Raw genomic sequence first — 21,460 nt, 5'->3', positions numbered from 1 at the left:
TCCCACTGCTCCAAGATCAAGATGTTAATATCTGGATGCTAGGGAAACATTGAGGAATAAGTTCTCACTCCAAACATAAGGAAGGAGGAAAGAGAAGGGGCTGGCTGGGTTCTAAAGCCAAAGTAGAATCTAAAGAGCCAGCATATGTTCTTGGGTCCCCTACCACAGGAGAAAATAAGGGATCAGTAAAATGATCATCATCCTCCGTATCCCTTGGAGAGATGTCTCCCAAGTCCTGAACAGCGGCACACAGTGAAGATGATGTACTTTGTGAAGCTATGATACGAGGAGACAAGTCCAATGCATGGCTCTCGTGGAAGGCTTTCCACAAAAATTTCAAAAAGTCTGAAAAGGCATCTGTACTACGTTGAAACACCCTGTGATGACTTTACTTTGCAATTCTTGGGCTGCAGGGTGTCCACGTCCTTACAAGCAGAATGGTCACGATTTCCAGGCCACTCTTTTTGTCCCCTGAATATGCAGGAGAGGCTAAGCTGGTTGCTCCCGCCTCTCCGGTCTGTGTGGCACATGGTGCAAAGATGCTCCTGAGGTGCAAATTTTGCACAATCCCGGCAGAAATTTGGGGTAGAAGAGCCCAAGGACTCCATCCCAACCAGTTTTGAGGCAAAAAAATTTAAATTTTGGAAGTGCAGAGAACTTTTGAAAAAGGTTCACTTAAAATCCAAGATGGCCGCCGTCAAGATTTTCAAGGCTAGACTCACAACCCCCCCACCCCAAACTTACTAAAGTGAAAAAAACAATGAATTTAGGATTTTTTTCAGATAGAGGAATACAGGGAAACATGCAGAAACCTTCAAAAATCTGTTTTTCGCATCTCATAGGATGTTATAGCCTTACTTACTGTGTGACCTGTGCTGGCAATGTGCTGCAGTCTGTTTCAGCTCTTTTCTGTAGCTAGAAAGGAAAATTATTGCCTCATACAGAAAATGCCTCTTTAACACTGATCTTCGGGCTACCAGCCAGACACGGTGTCTGACCGTACCCCCGCAGACCAACAGATATGCTATCAGAAGGGGGGCACCCTGCAAGACACTGTTGAGCCTCCTACGGATACCTAACAGCCTGCGCTCAACCCCCTGCTAAGCAGTAGGTGAGGGATTAAAGACAGAGATGACCTTGAGCACTAAAACTACTAGTGCAGGCTGGGTAACAGGTACAGTACCACCAGAGATCCGCCTATCAGCTGCAGACCTAAGTCTGCTTTTTCTCTAAGCAGGCACAGCTGAAACCAAGATGAAAGCTCTGAGCACTGAACCTACCAAATAAAAATAAAAAAAAATACCCAATAAAAGCAAGAGGGAGAGCAACAAAAACACCATGTCCAGCTTGTCTGCAGAAGGGAAAAACTGCAGGTGGCAGTAGATCTCCCAATGAAAGAGGATCTCACACAAACAAAAAAAATCTGGAGTGGATTCCTTCTTGCATATGGCTCCTGGCCTGGAGAGATAACCTGCTTGTCCAGAATGACACACCTATGGCACCAAAAGGAGACATTGAAAATGTAAACCTTTTCTCTCTAATCTAGGGATCTCAAAGTCCCTCCTTGAGGGACCAGTTTGGTTTTCAGGATTTCCCCAATGAATATGCATTGAAAGCAGTGCATGCACATAGATCTCATGCATATTCATTGGGGAAATCCTGAAAACCCGACTGGATTGCGGCCCTCAAGGATGGACTTTGAGACTTCTGCTCTAATCGGATCCAGTAAAGGAAACAAAAATTCCTTGGTTTTATATTATTATATCCAAACTCAACAGCTTAAAAAAAGGTAAAAAATATTACCAGTTTCAAAATGTACAAATTGTTACTACTTGCTGTCAGTTACTGTAGAAACATCCGGATATAAATGGACTTTGAAACTAACGATAAAGACAAAACCTTAATGACATTGCATTCTCATTATTTAATACCGATTCGATTCTAAAAGGATGGTAATCACCAAAACATTCTTCGACAGAAACGTACAGCCACAGCCTTAATAGAATTAAAAATATTATTCTGCATTTTATACTTATTATAGAAATTAACTGGATTAATGCAATTTTTTTTTAAATTACGTAACAGAAAATATCATTCCACTTTTGACGCGTAAAAATGCTTGTTTGTTCTTGACCATTTTGACCCAAGATGATCTTTTATGCTTTTTAGCATTTTCCCCCCTAATTTTCCTTCCGAGGCTAACAAGAAAAGACTACTAAATTTGCTTTATTTTGTCCATAGTTTAGCAAACCTAAGGACGGTTGTATCTCCCTAAGTAACTTTCCAAACTTTAGCGAGTATCAAAATCAATAGAAACATATCAAATAATATACATGAACCTTTAATTACCAATACAATAATTTTTTTTAGTTCGGTATTTCAAATTCATATAGCTCTTAAAACATATTTAATCAACGATTAAAGAAAAAAATGTAACGTCCAAAAATTAAAGGAAAAAAAGTCATACGTACCAAATTTCTTTAATCTAATGGAGACAAAGACGCAACGAAAGGTTTTAATGTGTGTGTGTGTGTGTTTTTTTTTTCTTACGCTATCAAAACGAAGAAATGCAGCTTTCTCCCACCCTCGTTCGCATTGTGAATCACGTGCACCCAGACCCGCGCTTCTTCCTGAAAGAGATTGGCTGAGTGGCTACCACGTGATATCTAAAGAAGTAGAGAACACGTGTAGAAAGCCTGGTTACGTACTCATAATCCACTGGAGAAGTCTAACGGGGAAAAGTATTTATTCGGGGAGCGGTGAGTAAGCAGGCACGGGGTTTAAGATGTTTTTCAGAAACTTGACTGGTTGGTAGTATCGAGAAAGTTGGCGTGTAGAATTAGTTGCATACCGATTTAGGTAGGAGGGATCCCGTCTTCTATACTCAACATAAAGTTGGTACTACAGTTAATTTTGCTCTGTTCCTTTTCATCGCTGTATGGCTTGGTGCATGCATCCCTGATGAGTTGAAGCTCTAGACTTAATGATGATGTTTTTACCTGGTGGACGGAACAATTTTTTTCTGGAATCTGGCTTTTGGTTTTATGAAGTTCCTTATATGTTTGTGGAAGTCTGAACTTTACCCGGAAATTTGCAGGCTCAAGGAAAAGGAGGCTGGACAACAGGGTGGTGTGTAGTGCTGACAGTGGTGGTCTTGCTTCCTTGTTAGTTGATATGCTTAAGAGATGCGACCAACACCCAGGAACCCTGTTTATGGAAATTGTTTCTTTTAAATATTGCCGACAGGGGGCAGTAACGGCCGAGCTCGAATGCTTCTGGCACGTGCGATTATCCGGGACGTGGCCCACAGCTCGCATACTGAGGCGCATTTCCCATTTTATTTTAATATACAGTCTACAAACTCGAAAGCTCTCGAAGTTGTATACAGCATTATTCTTATTTTTAACAGATTGCCATGTGTGATGAAGACTGGGACAAGGAGTTGGCTATCGAGGCTCGGCCATCTAGTTTTGGAAAAGGGGTAAGTCTTCTCTTCCCGTTTCATCTGAAATAATGTTTAAAGTCTCCCTCTCTCTTTTTTGGGTTTGTTTGTTTTTTTACGTTTCAGGCGTGTTGCAGTGTATTTTATAAAATAAATTAGATACAAGTAGAGATGGGATTTGATCGAGAATGTGACTGACTTATTTGCAAGGCTATGATTGTGACGATTTAAAACATCATTGGATGACTGCAGTGTGTTAATTAGTTAATACAATTAAGCAAACTTAATTAGTTAATACAATTTAGCAAACTTTTTGTTTTATTTTGTTTGGCTTTAGCTACCTATTAACTGGGGAGACTTTCAGATAGCAATGCAGACATGATTGTATTTAACAAATTGTGCAGTTAAATTGTATGTTATTCAATGTCCTGGAAGCCTAGAGCTTTTAAGACTTTTATGAAAACGAGTGTGCGAGCCAATTGGTAGTTTCACTAATGGGAGTGAGTGATAGAAAACAGAAGTGGGAGGTGTCATGAACATTGATGTGTAACCTTTACAGTAATCCATATTTCTATGATGCCTAATAGATATTTAGAGTAAAAGGTCTGATGCTATAGTGTGGAATCTGTAGCTTTTGCCCTCTTAATTTTCTTGTTTTATTTAGGTTTTCTGCATCAGTAAAGAAAGAGTATCTCAGTTGCATTTAAAACCATTCAATCTAGTAGCACTGTTTAGTCCAAAGGGAAAAAAAATGACCAGATAGCAAAAAGGTAGAAATTTTTTTTCTTCTTATGACTGGGAGTATGTCGGATTTGAAAATGTACATTTTGCCAGAGCTGCTGATAGATGTGATTGGGACTCGGGGCAGAATTTGAGAAGAAACCCCAAAGCCCACTACCAGGTTGCAGTTCTTTCAGTTTCCAGCAGGCTTGGTGTTATCTCTGTTCAGGGGCTAAGGGCATGTGCTCTATTCACACTCTAACACCATCTCTTGCATATAAGTACTATATTTTTATTTCCTTATCAGTAGCAGATAAATCCAGATACAAGTGGGTTATCCACCATCACAATCCACCTTCACACCGTTGTTGTGTTTGCAGTTTTTGTCCTCCTACTGAGGAGTTTCCCTGTGGGAACTGCTCTGACAGCAGGAGATCGCAGACCTTTGAGAAAAGTCTGCTTCTGGAGGGTTCCCTGCTTGTCAGTAAGCCCTCTGGACAGCCTGCATGTCAGGTTAGGGCTCGGGGACCGTTCCCTTGGGATCAGGGCCAGACTGTGTTCGTTTTCCAGGCATGCTGCGTGGCGTGATCGAAGCTGGTGGGGCAGTCGGAAGATTCAAAGTTCAGCTTTCCAGCAAGTTGAGGCAGAGGATAACTCCCTGTGAGCTGTTTCGACTGTCTGCAGTGTTTTTACCTGTCAGCACGTGAGTACAAGCTAATAGCTTGAATCTGCAATTTTAGGGGGGGGGCTTTAAAAGAGGTGTTTAGGTGGTTACCCTGCATGCCCTACCACCACCCCTAAAATTGCTGGGTTTTTTTTTTTGTCTCTCTGTGGTTTTCCCGGGTTATTTTTAGTCAATAGGCACTCTTAAGTGGCCATCTTGGATTTTTCCAGATGTGATTTTAAAGTTATTATTTTATACTTGCCAGCTTCATTTTTGAAAGAAAACCACATTGATGACCTCCCCAGGGCAGGATGTCATGGATTCATGCCTCATATGCGGTGGATGGCTGTCGGATATGCGGCCATGGCCCGCGAGGGATGTGAGGCTTGCCAAGATTCGGTACCTTCGACCTGTTAGGAGGGTCTTCTAGCGCCTTCTGTCCCGACTTCCATGAAAATAACATTGGTGGGCCCTGGGGAGTGTGCAGGTGATGTTTCGGTGAAACGCAAGCATGTCACAGGAGATAAACTCTGTAAATCCTCCAAACAGTCCAAACCTAGTGCTCAGGGGTCGGATCCCACCATGGAGGATGGGTTTTCCCCAGATTTTGTTAATATGCTTTTCAGGCATACTTGGTTAGAATTGATCTGCCTTTTTCCCTTCCGCTGGACTTGGTGCCGATAATGGGGACCCTACACCGGTGGACTAGGGGCTTCTCTCCTGCCCCCAGGTGCTGGCAGGTAAGCCAGTAGTGCCTGCCTTTGTGCCCGATATTTTCCATGTCTCTGCTTTCGCAGGGGAGCACTGCGGCGGCCACAGAACGGTCTCCAGGATCCGGATAGATGCAGAGCCCCTGATTTTGGGGAGGATCCCACTGTGTGCAGGTTTTATTTTGTTTTGTTTTGTTGTTTTTTTTCCAAAGCACGCGCATCTTGTGGATTTGATCTCTGATTCTCTCCAGGAATTTAAGCTGCTGTCTGAGCAGCTTGTAGCTGCAGGATGTTCCCTCGTGAGTGACCAGAGGCACAATCTGCCGCTCTTCCTGATAATCCTGACCTCACTCGGATTCTTACGGAAATGTGGGAGACGTCTGAGGGTTCCTTGAAATGTGCTCATGTTCAGGACTGACAAGTGGATTTTGTCCTCGAGCATCTGATTCGGCGGCCGCTGGTGTTAAGGCAGCGTCAGCCTCTTCTTTCGTGTCTAGGGCATGCCATTCCAAACTAAGCCATGATCCTGATACTGTAGTGCTTTGTGACTGTGCCTTGTATGACATCTTGAAAGTCTTTACTAAGCTTTCTGCCTATTCTGTTTCAGCTCACAGGATGCTCTGGATCTGGCAGTAGTCTGGCAATTTCTTCTAAATCAACCTTGAGCTGGTTGCCTTTTAGAGTCTGTTCGGCCAGGTTCTGAATGACCTTATGGCCAGGGTGCAGGATCGCAAGCCCAAGTTGCTGCCAGGGCTGTGGAGTCGGTAGATAAATCCTTCGATTCCAACTCCTCCATTTCTGGTACCCATGACTCTGACTCCACAGCCCTATGAGTCCAGCTGGAACTGAGTTTGAAGCACAGGAAATGCTCAAATGGACTCCCCCTCCAGGAATTTGCCATCTCTGAAATATCCCCCCTTCCCTACCCAGTACAAAATCAGGGGCAAACCTCAAAGGTAGATGATGTAGCACCTTAACCTTACCCAATAACTCTCGTGCATCCTCTTTCCAGACTTGCAAAGTCCACCTAGCAAACGAATTAGATACAGCCAGGGAGGTCCTTTTCACCCATGTCCGGCTGTGGAGTCGGTAGATAAATCCTTCGACTCCTCAGTTTCTGGTGCCCATGACTCCGACTCCACAGCCCTGGTTGCTGCCTGTGAATAGATCCTGACCTTCCATTGGTTCGGGGCATTCTAATTTTCGTCCTTTCAGGCGCTCCCATCCATATTTGGGCCCATCTGTGGGCCAACGGTCCTCTTTGTCTGCCAAACCGTGATTCGGCGGTTTTTGACGTTGACCATCTACAGGGAGTCGTATGGCAGCTCCTGCAAAGTAGCAGTTCTGACGCCAGGCCGGTGTCTTCCCTCCCCCCCCCCATACACACATAGGGGGATGGTTGTTGGCTTTTCCGGCGGAATGGCAGGCCATTACCTCCGACTGCTGGGTCTTGGAGTTTCTTAGGGATGGCTACAAACTGGAGTTTTTCTGTCTTTGAGTATTTTCTGGATTCCCCAGCAGACTGCCCTGAGAAGGTGGTTTGGGTGTAGGCAATAGAACCCGTTTCAGAGCAAGACTCGGGCTCTGAGAAATACTCAATACACTGTATATGCTCAAAAGTCGAGATCCCCATTTTCCCCCCAAAAAGAAGGAAAAATGGTTGACTCGAATATTTTGGGCATCTTAATATTTAAGTGCCGTCTCCCTGCCAGGCTTTGCACCAGCCCCCTCCCTCTCTTCCGTGTCAGACTCTGTACCCAGCCTTCCCTCCCTGCCCTGTCCTCGTATATCCTTTGCCGATCCTTGGGGTCCAGAGGTGCAGTAGGTAGGAGCGAGCTTTCTGCGCTCCTGCCCTACTGCTAATCCGGTTGGTGGTGGCTGCCGCAAGTTCAGGTATCTTCAGCCATTGGGCAGCACCAAGCAGGTGCGTGATTTGGTGCTCCTGCTCGGCGCTGAGCGACTTCTTAACTGGCTCCTGCAAAGTCTCATGAGTCCCAATCACATCTCAGCAGTTCTGGCAGGATGTACATTTCAAATCTGTCATACTCCCAGTCACAAGAGAATTCTCCTCCAGTCCCCCAACCTGACACTCTTCCCCTCCCTATTCCAACCTGATTCCCCCCCCCTAAAAAATTCAACTATTTACTCAGCACCCAAACCACCCCAAACCCAGAAACAGCAAAAATATCCCCAAGCCCTCCCCCCCCATCATTAGCCAGTACCAAGCAGGTTTTCAGAACTGTTAGCAGAGGAAAATTTCTCCATGTACAAGAGTATATAGGACAGGAAGGTGGATACTCACCGACGCAGTCCAACTCGGTTTCCACAATAAGTTCTGAGGCTACAAGCAACGGTAACTTCACAGCAAGAGGCACCCACTGTGGCCAGTCAGCAAATCAGTGGGGATCACCCTGCTTGCTCTCCAATACAATTACCAACCCGAAGAGACCTTGGACTCTGAATACGGCCTAGCAAGAGAAATCGAAGGAGGAAAAAAACCAAATAGGCAAGGTATCCCTAGATGCAGCTAGCTGGGCCATGTGGTGAATACTACAAGCGCCAAAGCTCTCTGGTGGTGTGCCTGATAGCATGCATTGAAACAGTCCAAAGAAGTCCACCACCGGGAGGTCCTTATAACAAGAGACCAGCTATATTCAAGAAGCAAAAGCAGCATTAGTAGTTCTTATCAAGGAGCTGGCAGCTTGTCAAGAAAAGCTCGAAGCTCAGCTGGAGTTTCCAAGGTGATAGTTCCGTTGTTGTGGGTAATGCGGACTTTGGCAGGATATTGGAGGGCGAATTGAACCCCCTTTGTATTCAGTTGGGTACAGTAGGGAGCAAGTGCCCAGCGGCACTCAGAAATTTTGACTGAATAGTCCTGGAATAGCAAGATCTTAGCCCCTTTATATTCCAAGGTACAGCTTTGGCGATAAGACTTCCAAGAGTTTTGCTTTGATCGCATAATTCAAGAATCTGACAATAACTGGGCGCGGTCGTGCTCCCTCCATGTGTTAAACCCCGATCTGGTAGGGCCCGCTCTACATGCACTTGCCCTAAGGAAGATGCCAGCCCCAGGGTTTGTGGTAACCAGTTTTCCACCAATTCCAAATCACAGACAGACTCTGGCAAGCCTATGAGCCTGATATTATTCAGTCTACCTTGGTTTTCGGCATCTTCTACTCAGTCCTCCAATAGTTTAACCTGAGTCTCCAGAGAGCTGATATGCTGCTCTGCTAACCACTGCTCTATCATCCTGGTCTGAAATTTGTTTCTCCGCTTTTTTAATGCGCGCAACATGCCCAGCTATACTATCTTCTTCTAATATGGTGTGAAGCTTAGAAAGTTTTTCATCGAGCAGCTGAGATAAATGTTGAACAGAAACTTGCATGCTGTCCTCGTTTATTGGAAGGCTGGGCGGTGCTGGGCTAAAAGCCGCCATGCTGTGAGTCTTTGGGGGCTTTTATTTACCAGGCTTTGTTGACTTTATTGGCATAACTGTCAAAATTTACCGTAGCAGCCATAATCGGACCTCTCATTGTGATGTAGGATCAGTTGCAAAGAAATTAGTTGGTTATCTGCATAGCCACCTCTGCTCATAAGTGCAGTTTAGTGGGGTTTTTAGAGGGAGATGAGCAGAGCTCGGGCAGGAGACATCAAGTCAGATCGATGTCATCACATGACCCCCCTCCCCCCTCCACAGTTTATTTATGGCTTTCCGTTAATAAAGATGGTCATTAGTTCCTTTCATCTCCATGGCATTGGGTGGTGGGGGGGGGGGGGGAAGAGCCAGGTCAATATCTTCCTCGCTTCCTGTTGTATCAGCCCTCTTAGGTTCCTTTCTCACAAAATAAAAGACAAAAATCATTGACTGCTTCTGCTTACTTAAATTGGGAGCAGACTGGTAGAATTGGGAAGAGACTTTTCCTTTGATTGCGGCTGTGGGTAGCAGAGGCCACAAAATACTGTTCGTGCTGCGGCAAGCAGTGATCAGCTGAGGGGCAATGCAGAGGCTGCTATGACCAGAACCCATCTCCTGCCTCGGAATTCAGCTGCAACGGCATGCCTGTCCGCAGCAGGAGCCCAGAGGACCTCCACAGATAGTCTTCTATGTTGGCAGCATGTGAAGAGGAAGGGGCAATGTTACCAGCATGACTTGCTCCCAAGGATGTTCAGCTCCCTGGGGTCTCCTCGGAGGAGGCTGGCAGGGGAGTCAGGCAATGGGCAGATCTCTCACAAATTGTACTGCTACATCAGGCCTATTTGCTTAAATAGGCCCAATCTCCTTTCTAGGCCTCCCTGGATTCTGCTGCTAGCACTTTGGGTTTGCCCGGACAAGGGGACACTGCACCACCCTGAGAAGCTCTATCATTGTCCAACGGCACCATACCCAAGAGTAAGCTCCTACCGGATATGGAGGTGGTGGACGCTTCTCCATCTTCCCTGGATCCTTCCATGGCCAGGGTCCGGTCTCCTCTCTGCAGTGCCTCTCAAGGTGCTGGAAGAAGGGGAAGTTCACGGCCATGGGATTGTTTGCCAACTCTGAAGAAGATGTCCCAGAAGAAGGAGTTGCTGCCTTTAATCCATTAAGGCGCTGGAGGCTCCTTGCATATCCTGCTAGCCCAGAATGGCTAGCAGGATAGATAATTGGAAGCACCTAAGCACTCTGAAGGTCATAGGGTTGGTGTTGTCCCTCCAGGCCACTGTCTGAAGTTTGTATGCCGCTAGGGCATGCCTCGCTTGGCTTCAGCAGATGACTGATTGCGAGGAGGAACAGGAGTCTGCTCAGCTGCCTCCATTTCCAAACATGGAGTTGGCCCTCGCCTACCTGGTGGATTCTTTGTATGATTTGGTTAGGATGTCCGCCAAACAAAGGCCTAGTCTGTAGCTGCAAGGCACTCTAGCATTGGGCTGCAGATGTAGCTTTCAAAAAAAGCCAATTTAGCTGCCCTTTTAGGAGTAAGCTCCTCTTTGGAGAGGACCTGGAAAAGATTTAAGGACCTCAGTGAAGTTCACCCTCAGTGTCTGCCTGAGGACCGCCATCCGAGCCAGTTACGGTAAAAATCGGTAAAAGCTAAGCTACCATAAGAGACCAGTTCCAGACCAGACATTCCTTTCACTTGCAGGAAGCCCATCTGCTGTCAGCTAGTGGCTCTGCACGGGCAGGCGCAAAGGAAGGTTGCTCCTGTGGCGGTTCACCGCTGGACCACCAGGGATTCTAAAGGTACACGGGGGTGGGGGGGGGAGGTAAAAATTCTTAAAATCAGCTGGGACAGGATGCAGGAGGGGTCTCGGTCCACTACTGGACCACCAGGCAGTCCTGGTGGAGGCCTGCAAGGCATCAGGAAGGAGGGGGGACAGGGTTCAGAACCAGGGAGGGAGGGGGCCTGGGTGCAGCGACTAGCAGAGGAGGGCAAGGCTCTGCATGTGAATATTAACTCCTCTTCCCCCCCCCCCTCAGGTTTATATTTGAGTCAACCTTTTTTTTGGGGGGAGGGGAAGGTTGCCTCGGTTTATATTAAAGTATATACAGTAATCTTACCTTTCAGATATGGGTAACTTTCTTAGTGGACCATCCATAATAATAAAAGGCTAAGCGCGCATGCGCTGTCGAAAATCCGTGAGTCCTGGTGGCGTGAGCTGTGCTTCTGTGCCAGTGCTCACGGCGCCTGCGCTAGCGCGTGTGCCAGCGACTCCTCCCTCCCACTGCCTGTCCTCTTCAAAGCGGCCTGCTGAGGTTCGCCAGCCACTGTAGCGAACCTTGCAGGCCGCTCTAGCAAATCCAGGGAGGTGAAGGCGGGATGGAGGCTGCAATCGGCAGCGGCTGCTGCTACTCCTCCAGCCGCCTAGCTCCTCTCCGCCGGCCCCAGCTGGCAGCCCCCTCTGCTCCGGTGGCCCGTGCAGGAGAAGGAGCGGATGAAGCAGGGAGACTGTGCAAAGGGAAACAAGGGGGTTGACAGGACGAGAAGGGGAAAGGAAGGGGGAGGAAGCCGAGGAATCTCTAGCACCCGTTAATGTAACGGGCTTAAAGACTAGTATGATATAATTAAAAATGTTTCTTATACTGTGTGGGTCTGCAGTTTTGTTTGCTGCTTAACTTATTTTGATTGGCTCTGTATGTACAGTGAGACAGAGATCCGTCTTATTAATTCATTGGTTGGTGTTAATTGATAGAAGTTTTTTTATTTGAATAATTTACAGTTTAAAAAAATACTGAAAAAACTGGAGCTGCACATTCTTTTATTAGGGCAGACCACAATTCTGTGTTCTCTATCTCCACCTGCTGGTTTATGGCCATAATTGATCAGTCCAGCACCTGTGGGTTAGAACTAAAGAAAATTAAACTGGTAAGTCCTTTATGTCCTGATGACTCCTGCGGTCTATGTTTTATACCATTATTAGCCAGAGCCAGGCACTTCAGCCTCCAGTCTGAACACTAATTCCTCATATTAATGCCAGTACATTAACTCCTTGGCTATTCAGCAACAGAGGTATGAAATTGTCCAGCTTTGTAATAGTATATAGTCAGAAGGCTTGTGGTGATGCACGTTTATCCAACACGATTATTCTGAGGCAAGGGTAACCTGTTGGACTTATTTGGCTCACAAGTTGTTAGCTTGCCCTAATACATATCTTAAAGCATAACCAGTTCAATATTCAAAGTGATTTAGCTGTCTGGAAATGGCTCCTGGTCGGCTAAACTACCTGTTATGGCTAACTGCTAATTTTCAGCAGAATTTCTTGTACAATTCCACTTTATTCTGGGACCAGTGGGTTGTTTATCCCAGGACAAGCAGGCAGTATATTCTCCACATATGGGTGACATCATCCACAGAGCCCCGTCGAGGACAGCTTTTCAAGCAAACTTGATTGAAGATCTTGAAGTTTGCTAGGGCTGCACCGCGCATGCGCGTGTGCCTTCCTGCTCAAGCTAGGGGGGCGCGTCTCCTTAGTATGGCCTCAGTTCTTAGTTTTCCGCGGAGCCAGAAAGCCCTGTCTCTTCTCTGCGTCGAATCTAAGTGCCTTTCTTGCACCACAGCTTCTTTTCTTATTTTGTCGCTGTGCCGCGCGTCTTTACAACTTTTGTTATTTTTCTCGATAGACCAGTGGATCCAAGTTTTTCGTTTGGCTGCCTGGCCTCGTGTGGCTGCGACTACATCTTTTACTTATGTCCCGGCCTGTTACTGGGTTTAAAAAGTGCACGCAGTGCGGTTGGGTGATCTCGATTACCGACCTGCACTGCTGGTGTATCCTGTGCCTGGGTCCGACCACCCTACCGACTCTTGCCTGCGTGGTGCCACTCTTCAACCTCGGACTCTTCGGTGCTGGCGGGCCAGGATTGCGGAGCTCTTCAGTGCCATGGAACAACTGGTTGACAAGACCTCAACCCCGGTTTCGGCCTCGAAGGCCTCAGCCCTGAGCCACCCTCGGCTTCGAAGGCCTTGACTGCTCCAGCTGCTAAGGCCTCGGCCTCGGGTAAGTCTCCTGTTCCTCCTTCAGGTTCAGCTCCGTTACTGAAGAAGCCTTCCATGGAGTCTCTGGCGTCCCAGGCAGTGAGTGCAGTCCTGCCAGCCTCTACGAGACCTCCTCCAAAGCATGCCTCCAAGTTAAGGGAATACTGTACCTTGAGGTTGCCTTCGTTGGAGCGCACTGCTGCACCAGTCCGACCAGATCCATTGGTCTCAGTGCCGATGTTTGAGGACATGCTTAAAGCAATCCTGACCACGCAGATCTCCTCGGCTCTGGCCCAACTTGCCCCGGCTCGACTCTACTCCCTGACAAGCATCGTCTGTCTCGTCAGCTGTCCTTGAGTGCTTCCTCACCTGCTCTCTCGAGGCAGGCTTCTCCGGCTGCTCGACCTCCATCGAAGCACCATTCCAGGTGTGCCTCGTCTTCGAAATGGCAGTCTGCGAAATGACCTAGAGACTCCCCTCCTTTCCGGGGTAGGTCATCGGTTCCTCGAGGTCAATCAAGGCTTCGGCATTCCTGGAGTCGGCCTCAACTATCTTCCATACCTCCTTGGTCTCTGAGTCGGGGCGAGTCGAGGTCGAGGACTCCCTCTTCGCACCCGCGTCGGAGGGTCTCTTCCCCCCTTGGCTCTCCGAGGCTTACTCCCCGGAGGTCCGTCCCTCAGACCCCGGGGTCCTCGCCTTCCAGGCAGACTAAACGCAAGCATTCTTCGATGCCTCCCCGATCTCTTAGCAGAGCTTCCTCGGCGTCCGTGCTTGTTGACACCGATATGCCAGCACAATATTCGAGGGAGACCTCTCCCTCTTTCTCTGTGGCTCCAAGGTCCCGATCCTTGACGCCTCTGGAAGAGCACTCCTCTGCCAAGACTTCCTCCTTCACCAGGTTCGTTGTTGACATGGGTAAGGCCCTTCAACTGGATCTCCAATCTGAGTCCAGATATACCCGGGAGTATTTGGAGGAGATATAACTTCCTCATCCGCCGAGGGAATCTTTGCGTCTCCCATTGAACCCAGTCTTAAAGCAGACTTTCTTCCACAATTTGGAGACTCCTTACACGATTCCTGTCATACCGTATTATTATTATTATTTTATTTCTTATATACCGCTATACCGTGAGGTTCAAAGCGGTTTACAATAAAGATAGATTAAAAATACATTAAAATAAAATAAATAAAAATGGTACTTTGGATTTCCCTAGCTGTCCCGAAGGCTCACAATCTAGCTAAAGTACCTGAGAAAACAATAAATAAAAATAAAATAAATGAAATAAAGTATCCCGCCAGGCAGGGAAGCACGTACTATGGACAAGTTTGGCTGGTGCCTATAACAGAATTAGATGATGGCGAACCAGGTCCTAAATTACAGTTTTTAATTTCACATCCTATCTCAAGCACTCCATCAAATCCATGCCGTCTTTCCAGGATGATTTGGCTGCCTACCGCCGTTTGAAATTCTGCCAGCTTCAAGATACGCTGTCGCAGATTCGCCTTTATATGCTTCAGGCTACATATGATGCCTTCGAACTGTCCAAGGGTCACGGCCTTTGCGATCGCCATGTGTCGCTTGGTCTGACTTAGAATAGTTGACATGGACCCGAATCTGCAGGACTGTCTGAATCTCCTCTGCTTGGGCAACGAGCTACCAAACGCCTCTCGGAACATGAACGCTCCTTCGCCTCCTTGGTGAGACCAAAGGCGAAGCCTACTTCTCCTAAAGCGTATAAATTGCCGCCTAGGCGCTATCCCTAGAAGTGGCTTTTTCCTGCCCGCCACCCAGGCATTAACAGCAGCAGAGGACCCCCCCAAAAGCCTCAGGCCCCTGCAGCGGCTAAGCTAGCACTGTACTTTTGACAATCCCGGTTTGAGCATGCCGCCCTATTTTGTCCACGAGCTTTCTCCTCTACCCATCGGAGGTCGTCTCAGCTTTTTTTTGTCACTAGTGGGAGCTGATTATATCGGACCTCTGAGTTCTCTCCGACATCAGGGAAGGATACTCCCTTCAGTTCCTGGCGGCGCCTCCAGACCTGCCTCCAAACGAGTGTCTTTCCAACAAGTCGCAACTTCCCCTTCTTCGAGAGGCTCAAGCCCTCCTTCGCCTCCGGGCAGTGGAAGAGGTCTCTTTGTGTCAACATGGCACCGTGTTCTACTCCCGGTACTTTCTAGTCCCCAAAATGACCGGGGACCTACACCCTATCCTCGACCTCAGAGCGTTGAACAAATTTCTGGTCAAGGAGAAGTTCCGCATGATCTCTCTTTCCACATTGTTTCCCCTGATGGACGAGGGGGATTGGTTATGCTCACTGGATTCATCCGGCCTCTCGCAGATTTTGGGTGGGGAATCTCCATCTGCAGTACCGAGTCCTCCATTTCGGACTTGCATCTTCCCTGAGAGTCTTCACGAAGTGCCTTGTGGTGGCGGTGGCCCTGCGGACGCAGAGTCTTCAACTGTTCCCATACCTCGACGACTGGCTCATCAAAGCGCTGTCCAGGCCGGAGGTTATTGCAGCGAACCAACGGACTATTATATTCCTTCAATGTCTGGGTTTCGAGGTCAACTTCCCCAAGTCCCAGTTGTGTCCCTCTCAGTCGCTGCAGTTCATCAGAGCGGTGCTGGACACGGTTCGCCTCCGCTCTTTATTGCCCCAGCCTCGACGGGACGCCATCGTTCGCCTATGCCAGAGGATCTCCCTTTTTTTTTTTTTCCTTTTATTTATAAGATTTTACATTATTATCAAGCATTACTTGTACAGAAAGTATAATCAAGAAAATATAATATTTAGGTTTACTTTCAATCCTAATAATGAATCAAAGTATAAAGGAAAAAACACTTATCTTAATCACACACTAGTCCTCAATTTAGATCCAAGATTAACGAAAAGAGTAATTAAATTTGAAGAATAATTTTACAAGGAAAATTACTTAATCTGTGCTGACGCAGAGCTAATTATCACTTAGATACGGATGGTGTTCCACACTCAAGATGCTTCAGAGAGAGAAAAGCAATCAAGTGAGCCGGTTCTACAAACACATTTAAAAGAACGGTATCTAATGACACATTTACATGGATATCTAAGAAAGAAAAAAGCTCCAATCTGGGTCACGCCTGGCTTCAACATTAGGAATTCCCTTCTTCTCTTCTGAGTCTCCCTCGACACATCAGGAAATATTTGAATATGGAGACCCAGGAAGTCCTTAGATCTATTTTTAAAGAAAAGTTTAAGGATCCAGTCCCTATCTGGAGCCAAAGCTACAGTCAGTAAGAGAGTGGCTGGAGTAGCCAGTTCTCTATCTGATTGTTCCAATAAAGTGGAAACGTCCAAGGGTACTTCCTGCGACATTCCTTCATCTTCTTTCTTTTGAGGATCCCGATTTCTTGTAGGCAAATAATATACCCTTGTAAGAGGTGGTAAAGAATCCTCAGGTATTGTTAATATCTCCAGAAAGTAGCGCTTTATCATTTCTCGTGGAGAATTGATGAAATTTTTGGAAAGTTAATTAAACGCAAGTTATTAGCCTGGGTCTTATTTTCAAGATCTTCCAATTTTGTTTTCATAATTAGGTTATCTTTGACAAGTAGATCTTGATTGCCTTTAATTGTTTTAAGTTCCTTGTTTTCCTCTTGTATATCGGACTTCAACAATACAATATCTTGCTTTAAGGAATTAATTTCTCCTTTCTGGTTTTTTATCTCTCGATCTAAGTGTTTTATTTGTGGATTAAGGGAATTCCCTAGATTAGAGACTAGATCCCAAAGAAAATCTAAAGTGACTTCAGAGGGCTTGACAGGAGGAATAAAAGTTACTTGTCTTTAATGACTAAGTCAAAATTTTATTTTATTTTATTTTTTTACCTCACTGAGGTCCTTGGCTTCTTCAGCCAACATTGTCCTGGTTGCTGGTTCTTTCCAGAGGGAAGAATCACTCTGGGCTGTTCCTTGTAGCAAGCCCTCCAGCAAACTGGCCTCTCGGGGGGGGGGGGGGGGAGAACACTTCCTCTTCAGGTGTGCTCTCTCCTCGTGGTGAGGAGGCGTCCTTACGTCGGGGCTCAGCGTGACATTGAGCCCTTGGTGGCACTACTCTCTGCCGGGGCTCTCAACGGGCAATTCCCTGACACATCCTGCTCGCTTAGAAGGTGCCGAAAGATGTCATACACCGTAGACAATGGGGCTACCGAACGTCGGGAGGCTCCACTGACACTTCTGCCCCTTCTTTTCGGCATTCTCAGCCGATAAATCTTTGAGGGAAGGAGACTATCGACGGCGTCCTCACAGCAGTCAGATAGCAGTAACGGCCAGGATCTCCCTTCTATTGACGGTTTCACCCAAGCATATGATCCCACCGTTCATGTCTCTTTGCCAGGAAGCTCTATGGATCTGGGATTGGGCGATACGTCACAACGTCTTCCTCCGAGCGGTCTACATCCAGGGCCAGCAGAACTGCCTGGCAGACAAATTGAGCCGTCTTCTCCAGCCACACGAATGGATGCTCCATGCCTCCACTCTGTGTCAAGATGTTTGCTTGTTGGGGGACTCCGCAGATAGATCTGTTCGCCTTCCCCCCCCCCCTCCAACCACAAGTTTCTGCTCCAGGATTTACTCCCCCGAACCATCTCGAGGCGGATGCTTTCCTTCTGGATTGGACGGACCTGTTCCTCTGTGTTCCCTTCATTCCCTCTGATTCTGAAGACTCTTGTCCAGCTCAAGTCTGTCCACGCCACCATGATTTTAATAGCTCCTCGGTGGCCCAGACAACCGTGGTTTTCCCTTCTACTTCGACTCAGTGTCAGGGAGCCTCTGCTTCTGCCTGTGTTTCCTTCTCTGCTGTCTCAGAGTCAAGGTTCGCTGCTGCATCCCAATCTGCAGTCTCTACACTTAACAGCTTGGTTCCTCTCGACATGATTCCCTCCTTCCGTTTTTCTCAGTCTGTACAGGATGTTCTCGAAGCCTCTTGGAAGAGTTCCACTCGACAGTGTTACACCCAGAAATGGTCTAGATTTGCTGTGTGTTGTGCTACTTATTGCATGGAGCCACTGTCTGCCTCCTTATCTTCAGTACTGGATTATCTGCTGCACTTGTATTGGTCTGGTCTCAAATCGACATCTATTTGAGTCCACCTCAGTGCTATTGCTGCTTTTTATCAGCCGCTTGATGGGAAACCGCTCTCAGTCCATCCGGTGGTTTCCCATTTTATGAAGGGTCTTTTCAATGTCCATCCTCCACTCAAACCTCCCCCGGTGGTTTGGGATCTTAATATGGTTCTGGCTCATTTGATGAAACCTCCATTTAAACCCATCATTAAGACTCATCTGAGGTATCTCACCTGGAAAGTGATGTTCCTGATTGCCCTCACGTCTGCTCGCAGAGTCAGTGAGCTGCAAGCTCTAGTTGCGGACCCGCCTTTTACTGTTTTTCATCATGACAAGGTGGTCCTTCATACTCATCCTAAGTTCTTGCCTAAAGTGGTTTCGGATTTCCACCTCAATCAATCCATTGTTCTTCCTGTGTTTTTTCCTAAGCCCCATTCTCATCCTGGAGAAGTGGCGCTACACACTCTTGACTGTAAGAGGGCGTTGGCTTTCTATCTGCAACGCACTCAAGCTTATCAGGATGCTCCTCAACTCTTCATATCGTTTGATCCGAATTGGTTGGGGCATCCTGTGTCCAACTGATTAGCTGCTTGTATTTCCTTCTGCTACGCTCAGGCTGGTCTCCCGCTGCAGGGTCGGGTCACGGGGCATTAAATCAGAGCGACGGTGTCTGTCACTTTCCTCAGGTCCACGCCTATTGAGGAGATCTGCAAGGCCGCCACTTGGTCCTCGGTTCATACATTCACCTCTCACTACTGTCTGGATACTTTTTCCAGACGCGACGGCCAATTCAGACAGTCAGTTTTGCATAATCTGTTCTCCTAACTTGCCAACTCTCCCACCGTCCCATTCTGGTTAGCTTGGAGGTCACCCACATGTGGAGAATATGCTGCCTGCTTGTCCTGGAATAAAACAGTTACTTACCGTAACATGTATTATCCAGGGACAGCAGGCAGATATTCTCGCAACCCACCTACCTCCCCTGGTTGGCTGCGTTACTAGCTATCTGAACTGAGGCCATGCTGAGGAGACGCGCCCTCTAGCTTGAGCGGGAATGCACACGCGCATGCGCGGTACAGCACTAGCAAACTTCAAGATCTTCAATCAAGTTTGCTTGAAAAGCTGTCCAGGGCTCCGTGGATGATATCGCCCACATGTGGAGAATATCTGCTTGCTGTCCCTGGATAACACCTGTTACGGTTAGTAACTGTGCTTTATCTCCTCTCGCCAGGGATCTGTAGGAAATATCAAACATTTGAAGCTTTTACCCCCCTTCCTCTTCACACATTAAAACTTGAGCATGCTCCTCTGGAATCCACTCTTATTTCCTACAGGCCAGGAACAAAACTACACATTAGAGATATTTGAATCTGGCAAAACAGTGAAAATTTGCATAAATGCATACAGCCATATTTTTGGGATGGTCATATCTTCAGCTTCACTTGACTGTAAAAGCTTATATTGCAAATCTTGGAAGTATCTCATGGAACATGTCAGCTGGTAAAGTTGTACCCTCAGCTGACTTACCTATCAGCAGCAGTATGGAGCCAAACTGTGCCAAAAATTTTCATTTGTGAATTTTTTTTTTTTGCCTAATTTGCTGACCTGTAGAAATGGAAGCATGTTTACAAAAGATTTCAAACTTGGCAAAATTTCAGACTCCTAGGTAGTTTCCTTCTGCTGCAGTACTTGAGCAAAGTTGTCGTTTTAGGTCACCAAGGCATGAGAGTGGATCGATTGCTTTCGTTCAACCACCCCTAGCTCCTGACCAAATTGAGATAGATCCAAAAAATTTTGCAGTTTTATTTGAGACCCTAGACAACACCCCTGTAAAATTTGGTTGGATTTCAAGGGGGTCAAGAGTGGGCGGTTTTCAGTATTGGTCCACTTGACATGGAATGACCCAAATCTGAGATACAGAAGTTGGCTCCCGCTGCGGGGGAACTCCCACCCCCCGCATACTTAGTTAAGTCTCTGCCTGTTTCCCTTCCTCTGGCTTCTGGGCCAGTCATAGGGACTCCTGCTCCGCTGGACCAGGGTCCCCTTTGTCTTCTTGCAGGGGCTTCGGTTTATAAGAAGCCAGTGCCCGCAGTTGCAGTGGGCACTCTTGATTCCTCTGCTTTCGCTGGGTGGTACTTTGGTGGCTGTGGATGTTGAAATATCTTGCAAATCTCCACGAACCACATCCAAGTGGGACCTGTGATTTGGGGGATTACCCCACAATGCACAGATTTTTCTAATCCGCACACCATATGGATTTAATTTCTGAATATCTGTAGGAATTGAAGTTGCAGTCGGATCAGTTGGTCACTGCTGAATGTTCTCTCACGAGTGACCAGAGGCCACAATCTACCTCTCTCTTCCTGATAATCCTGACGTGGTTCGTATCCTTTCAGATATCTGGGACAATCCGGAAGGTCCCTTGAAATGCACTTGGGCCATGGTGAGGCTTTATTCCATGGTGGATGGTTGTTTTAACAAGTGTTTTGTTTCTTCAAATGTGGATTCCTTGATGGTGCAGGTCACCAAGTGCGCACATCTTTTCCCTGAAGATGGAGGGGTAGTCCTGAAGGATGTTCAGGACCGGCACGTGGATTTCATCCTTGCGTGTCTGTTTGACTCAGCTGCAGCTGGTGTCAAATGGCGACAGTCCCATCTTTTGTTGCTTGGGCATGTCATTTCAATCTGCACCATGATCCTGACACTGTGGTGCTGTGTAATTTCAATTTTTCTCATCTCTGGAATAGATTACATGGCTGATGCCTTGTACGACATCTTGAAATTTTTTGCCGTGCTTTGGTGCCTATTCTGTTTTGGCTCACAGAATGCTCTGGATCAGGCAATGGTCTGGTGATTCATCTTTAAAGCTACATTGAGCCAGTTGACCTTCAAGGATCAGCTCCTGTTCAGCCCTGGTTTGCACAATCTTATGGCCTATGCATTGCCTGGAAGTAGGTCTCGCCCTTTCAGCAGTTGAGAGCATTCTAATTTTTGTCCCTTTCAGCGTTCCCGTCTGTACTCAGGTTCTTCCTCAGGACAGCGGTCGTCTTGGTCTGCCAGACCACGTTTCAGTGATATTAACCATCAGCAGTCAACGACAAGGTGGCTGGCAACTTCTGCTAAGATACAATTCTGATGCCAGGCCACCATCTTTGTGCATCGGGGGAGGAGGGCACTGGTCTTTGACCTAGGGGCCACCGCGTGAGCGGACTGCTGGGCACGATGGACCACTGGTCTGACCCAGCAACGGCAATTCTTATGTTCTGGCAGAATGGGAGTACTTCACCGCTGACTGCTGGGTTCTGGAGGTCCTCCGCTGTGCCACAAATTAGTTTCTCTGTCTTCTGATAGAGTATTTTCTGGATTCCCTTATGGG

At 47.1% G+C, this 21,460-nt stretch overlaps 1 protein-coding gene across 6 annotated transcripts in view; it reads left to right on the top strand.

Moving 5' to 3' along the window:
• The first annotated feature begins 2,626 nt into the window (after window positions 1–2,626).
• Window positions 2,627–21,460, top strand: part of DDX4 (DEAD-box helicase 4) — a 340,193-nt gene continuing 321,359 nt past the window's right edge. The window contains exons 1-2 of one of the 6 annotated variants that reach the window (XM_033931141.1): window positions 2,627–2,759; window positions 3,410–3,481. In XM_033931141.1, the coding sequence (XP_033787032.1) occupies window positions 3,416–3,481 (66 nt within the window). In that variant the 5' untranslated portion in view covers window positions 2,627–2,759; window positions 3,410–3,415. The other 5 variants (XM_033931188.1, XM_033931180.1, XM_033931150.1 and 2 more) reach the window with 5 other exon arrangements.

Source organism: Geotrypetes seraphini, chromosome 1 (genome assembly GCF_902459505.1).
Source record: "Geotrypetes seraphini chromosome 1, aGeoSer1.1, whole genome shotgun sequence".
In the NCBI taxonomy this organism is placed as follows: domain Eukaryota; kingdom Metazoa; phylum Chordata; class Amphibia; order Gymnophiona; family Dermophiidae; genus Geotrypetes; species Geotrypetes seraphini.
The sequence above is the reverse complement of the archived record's forward strand: the minus strand, read 5'-3'. Positions and strand labels throughout refer to the sequence as shown.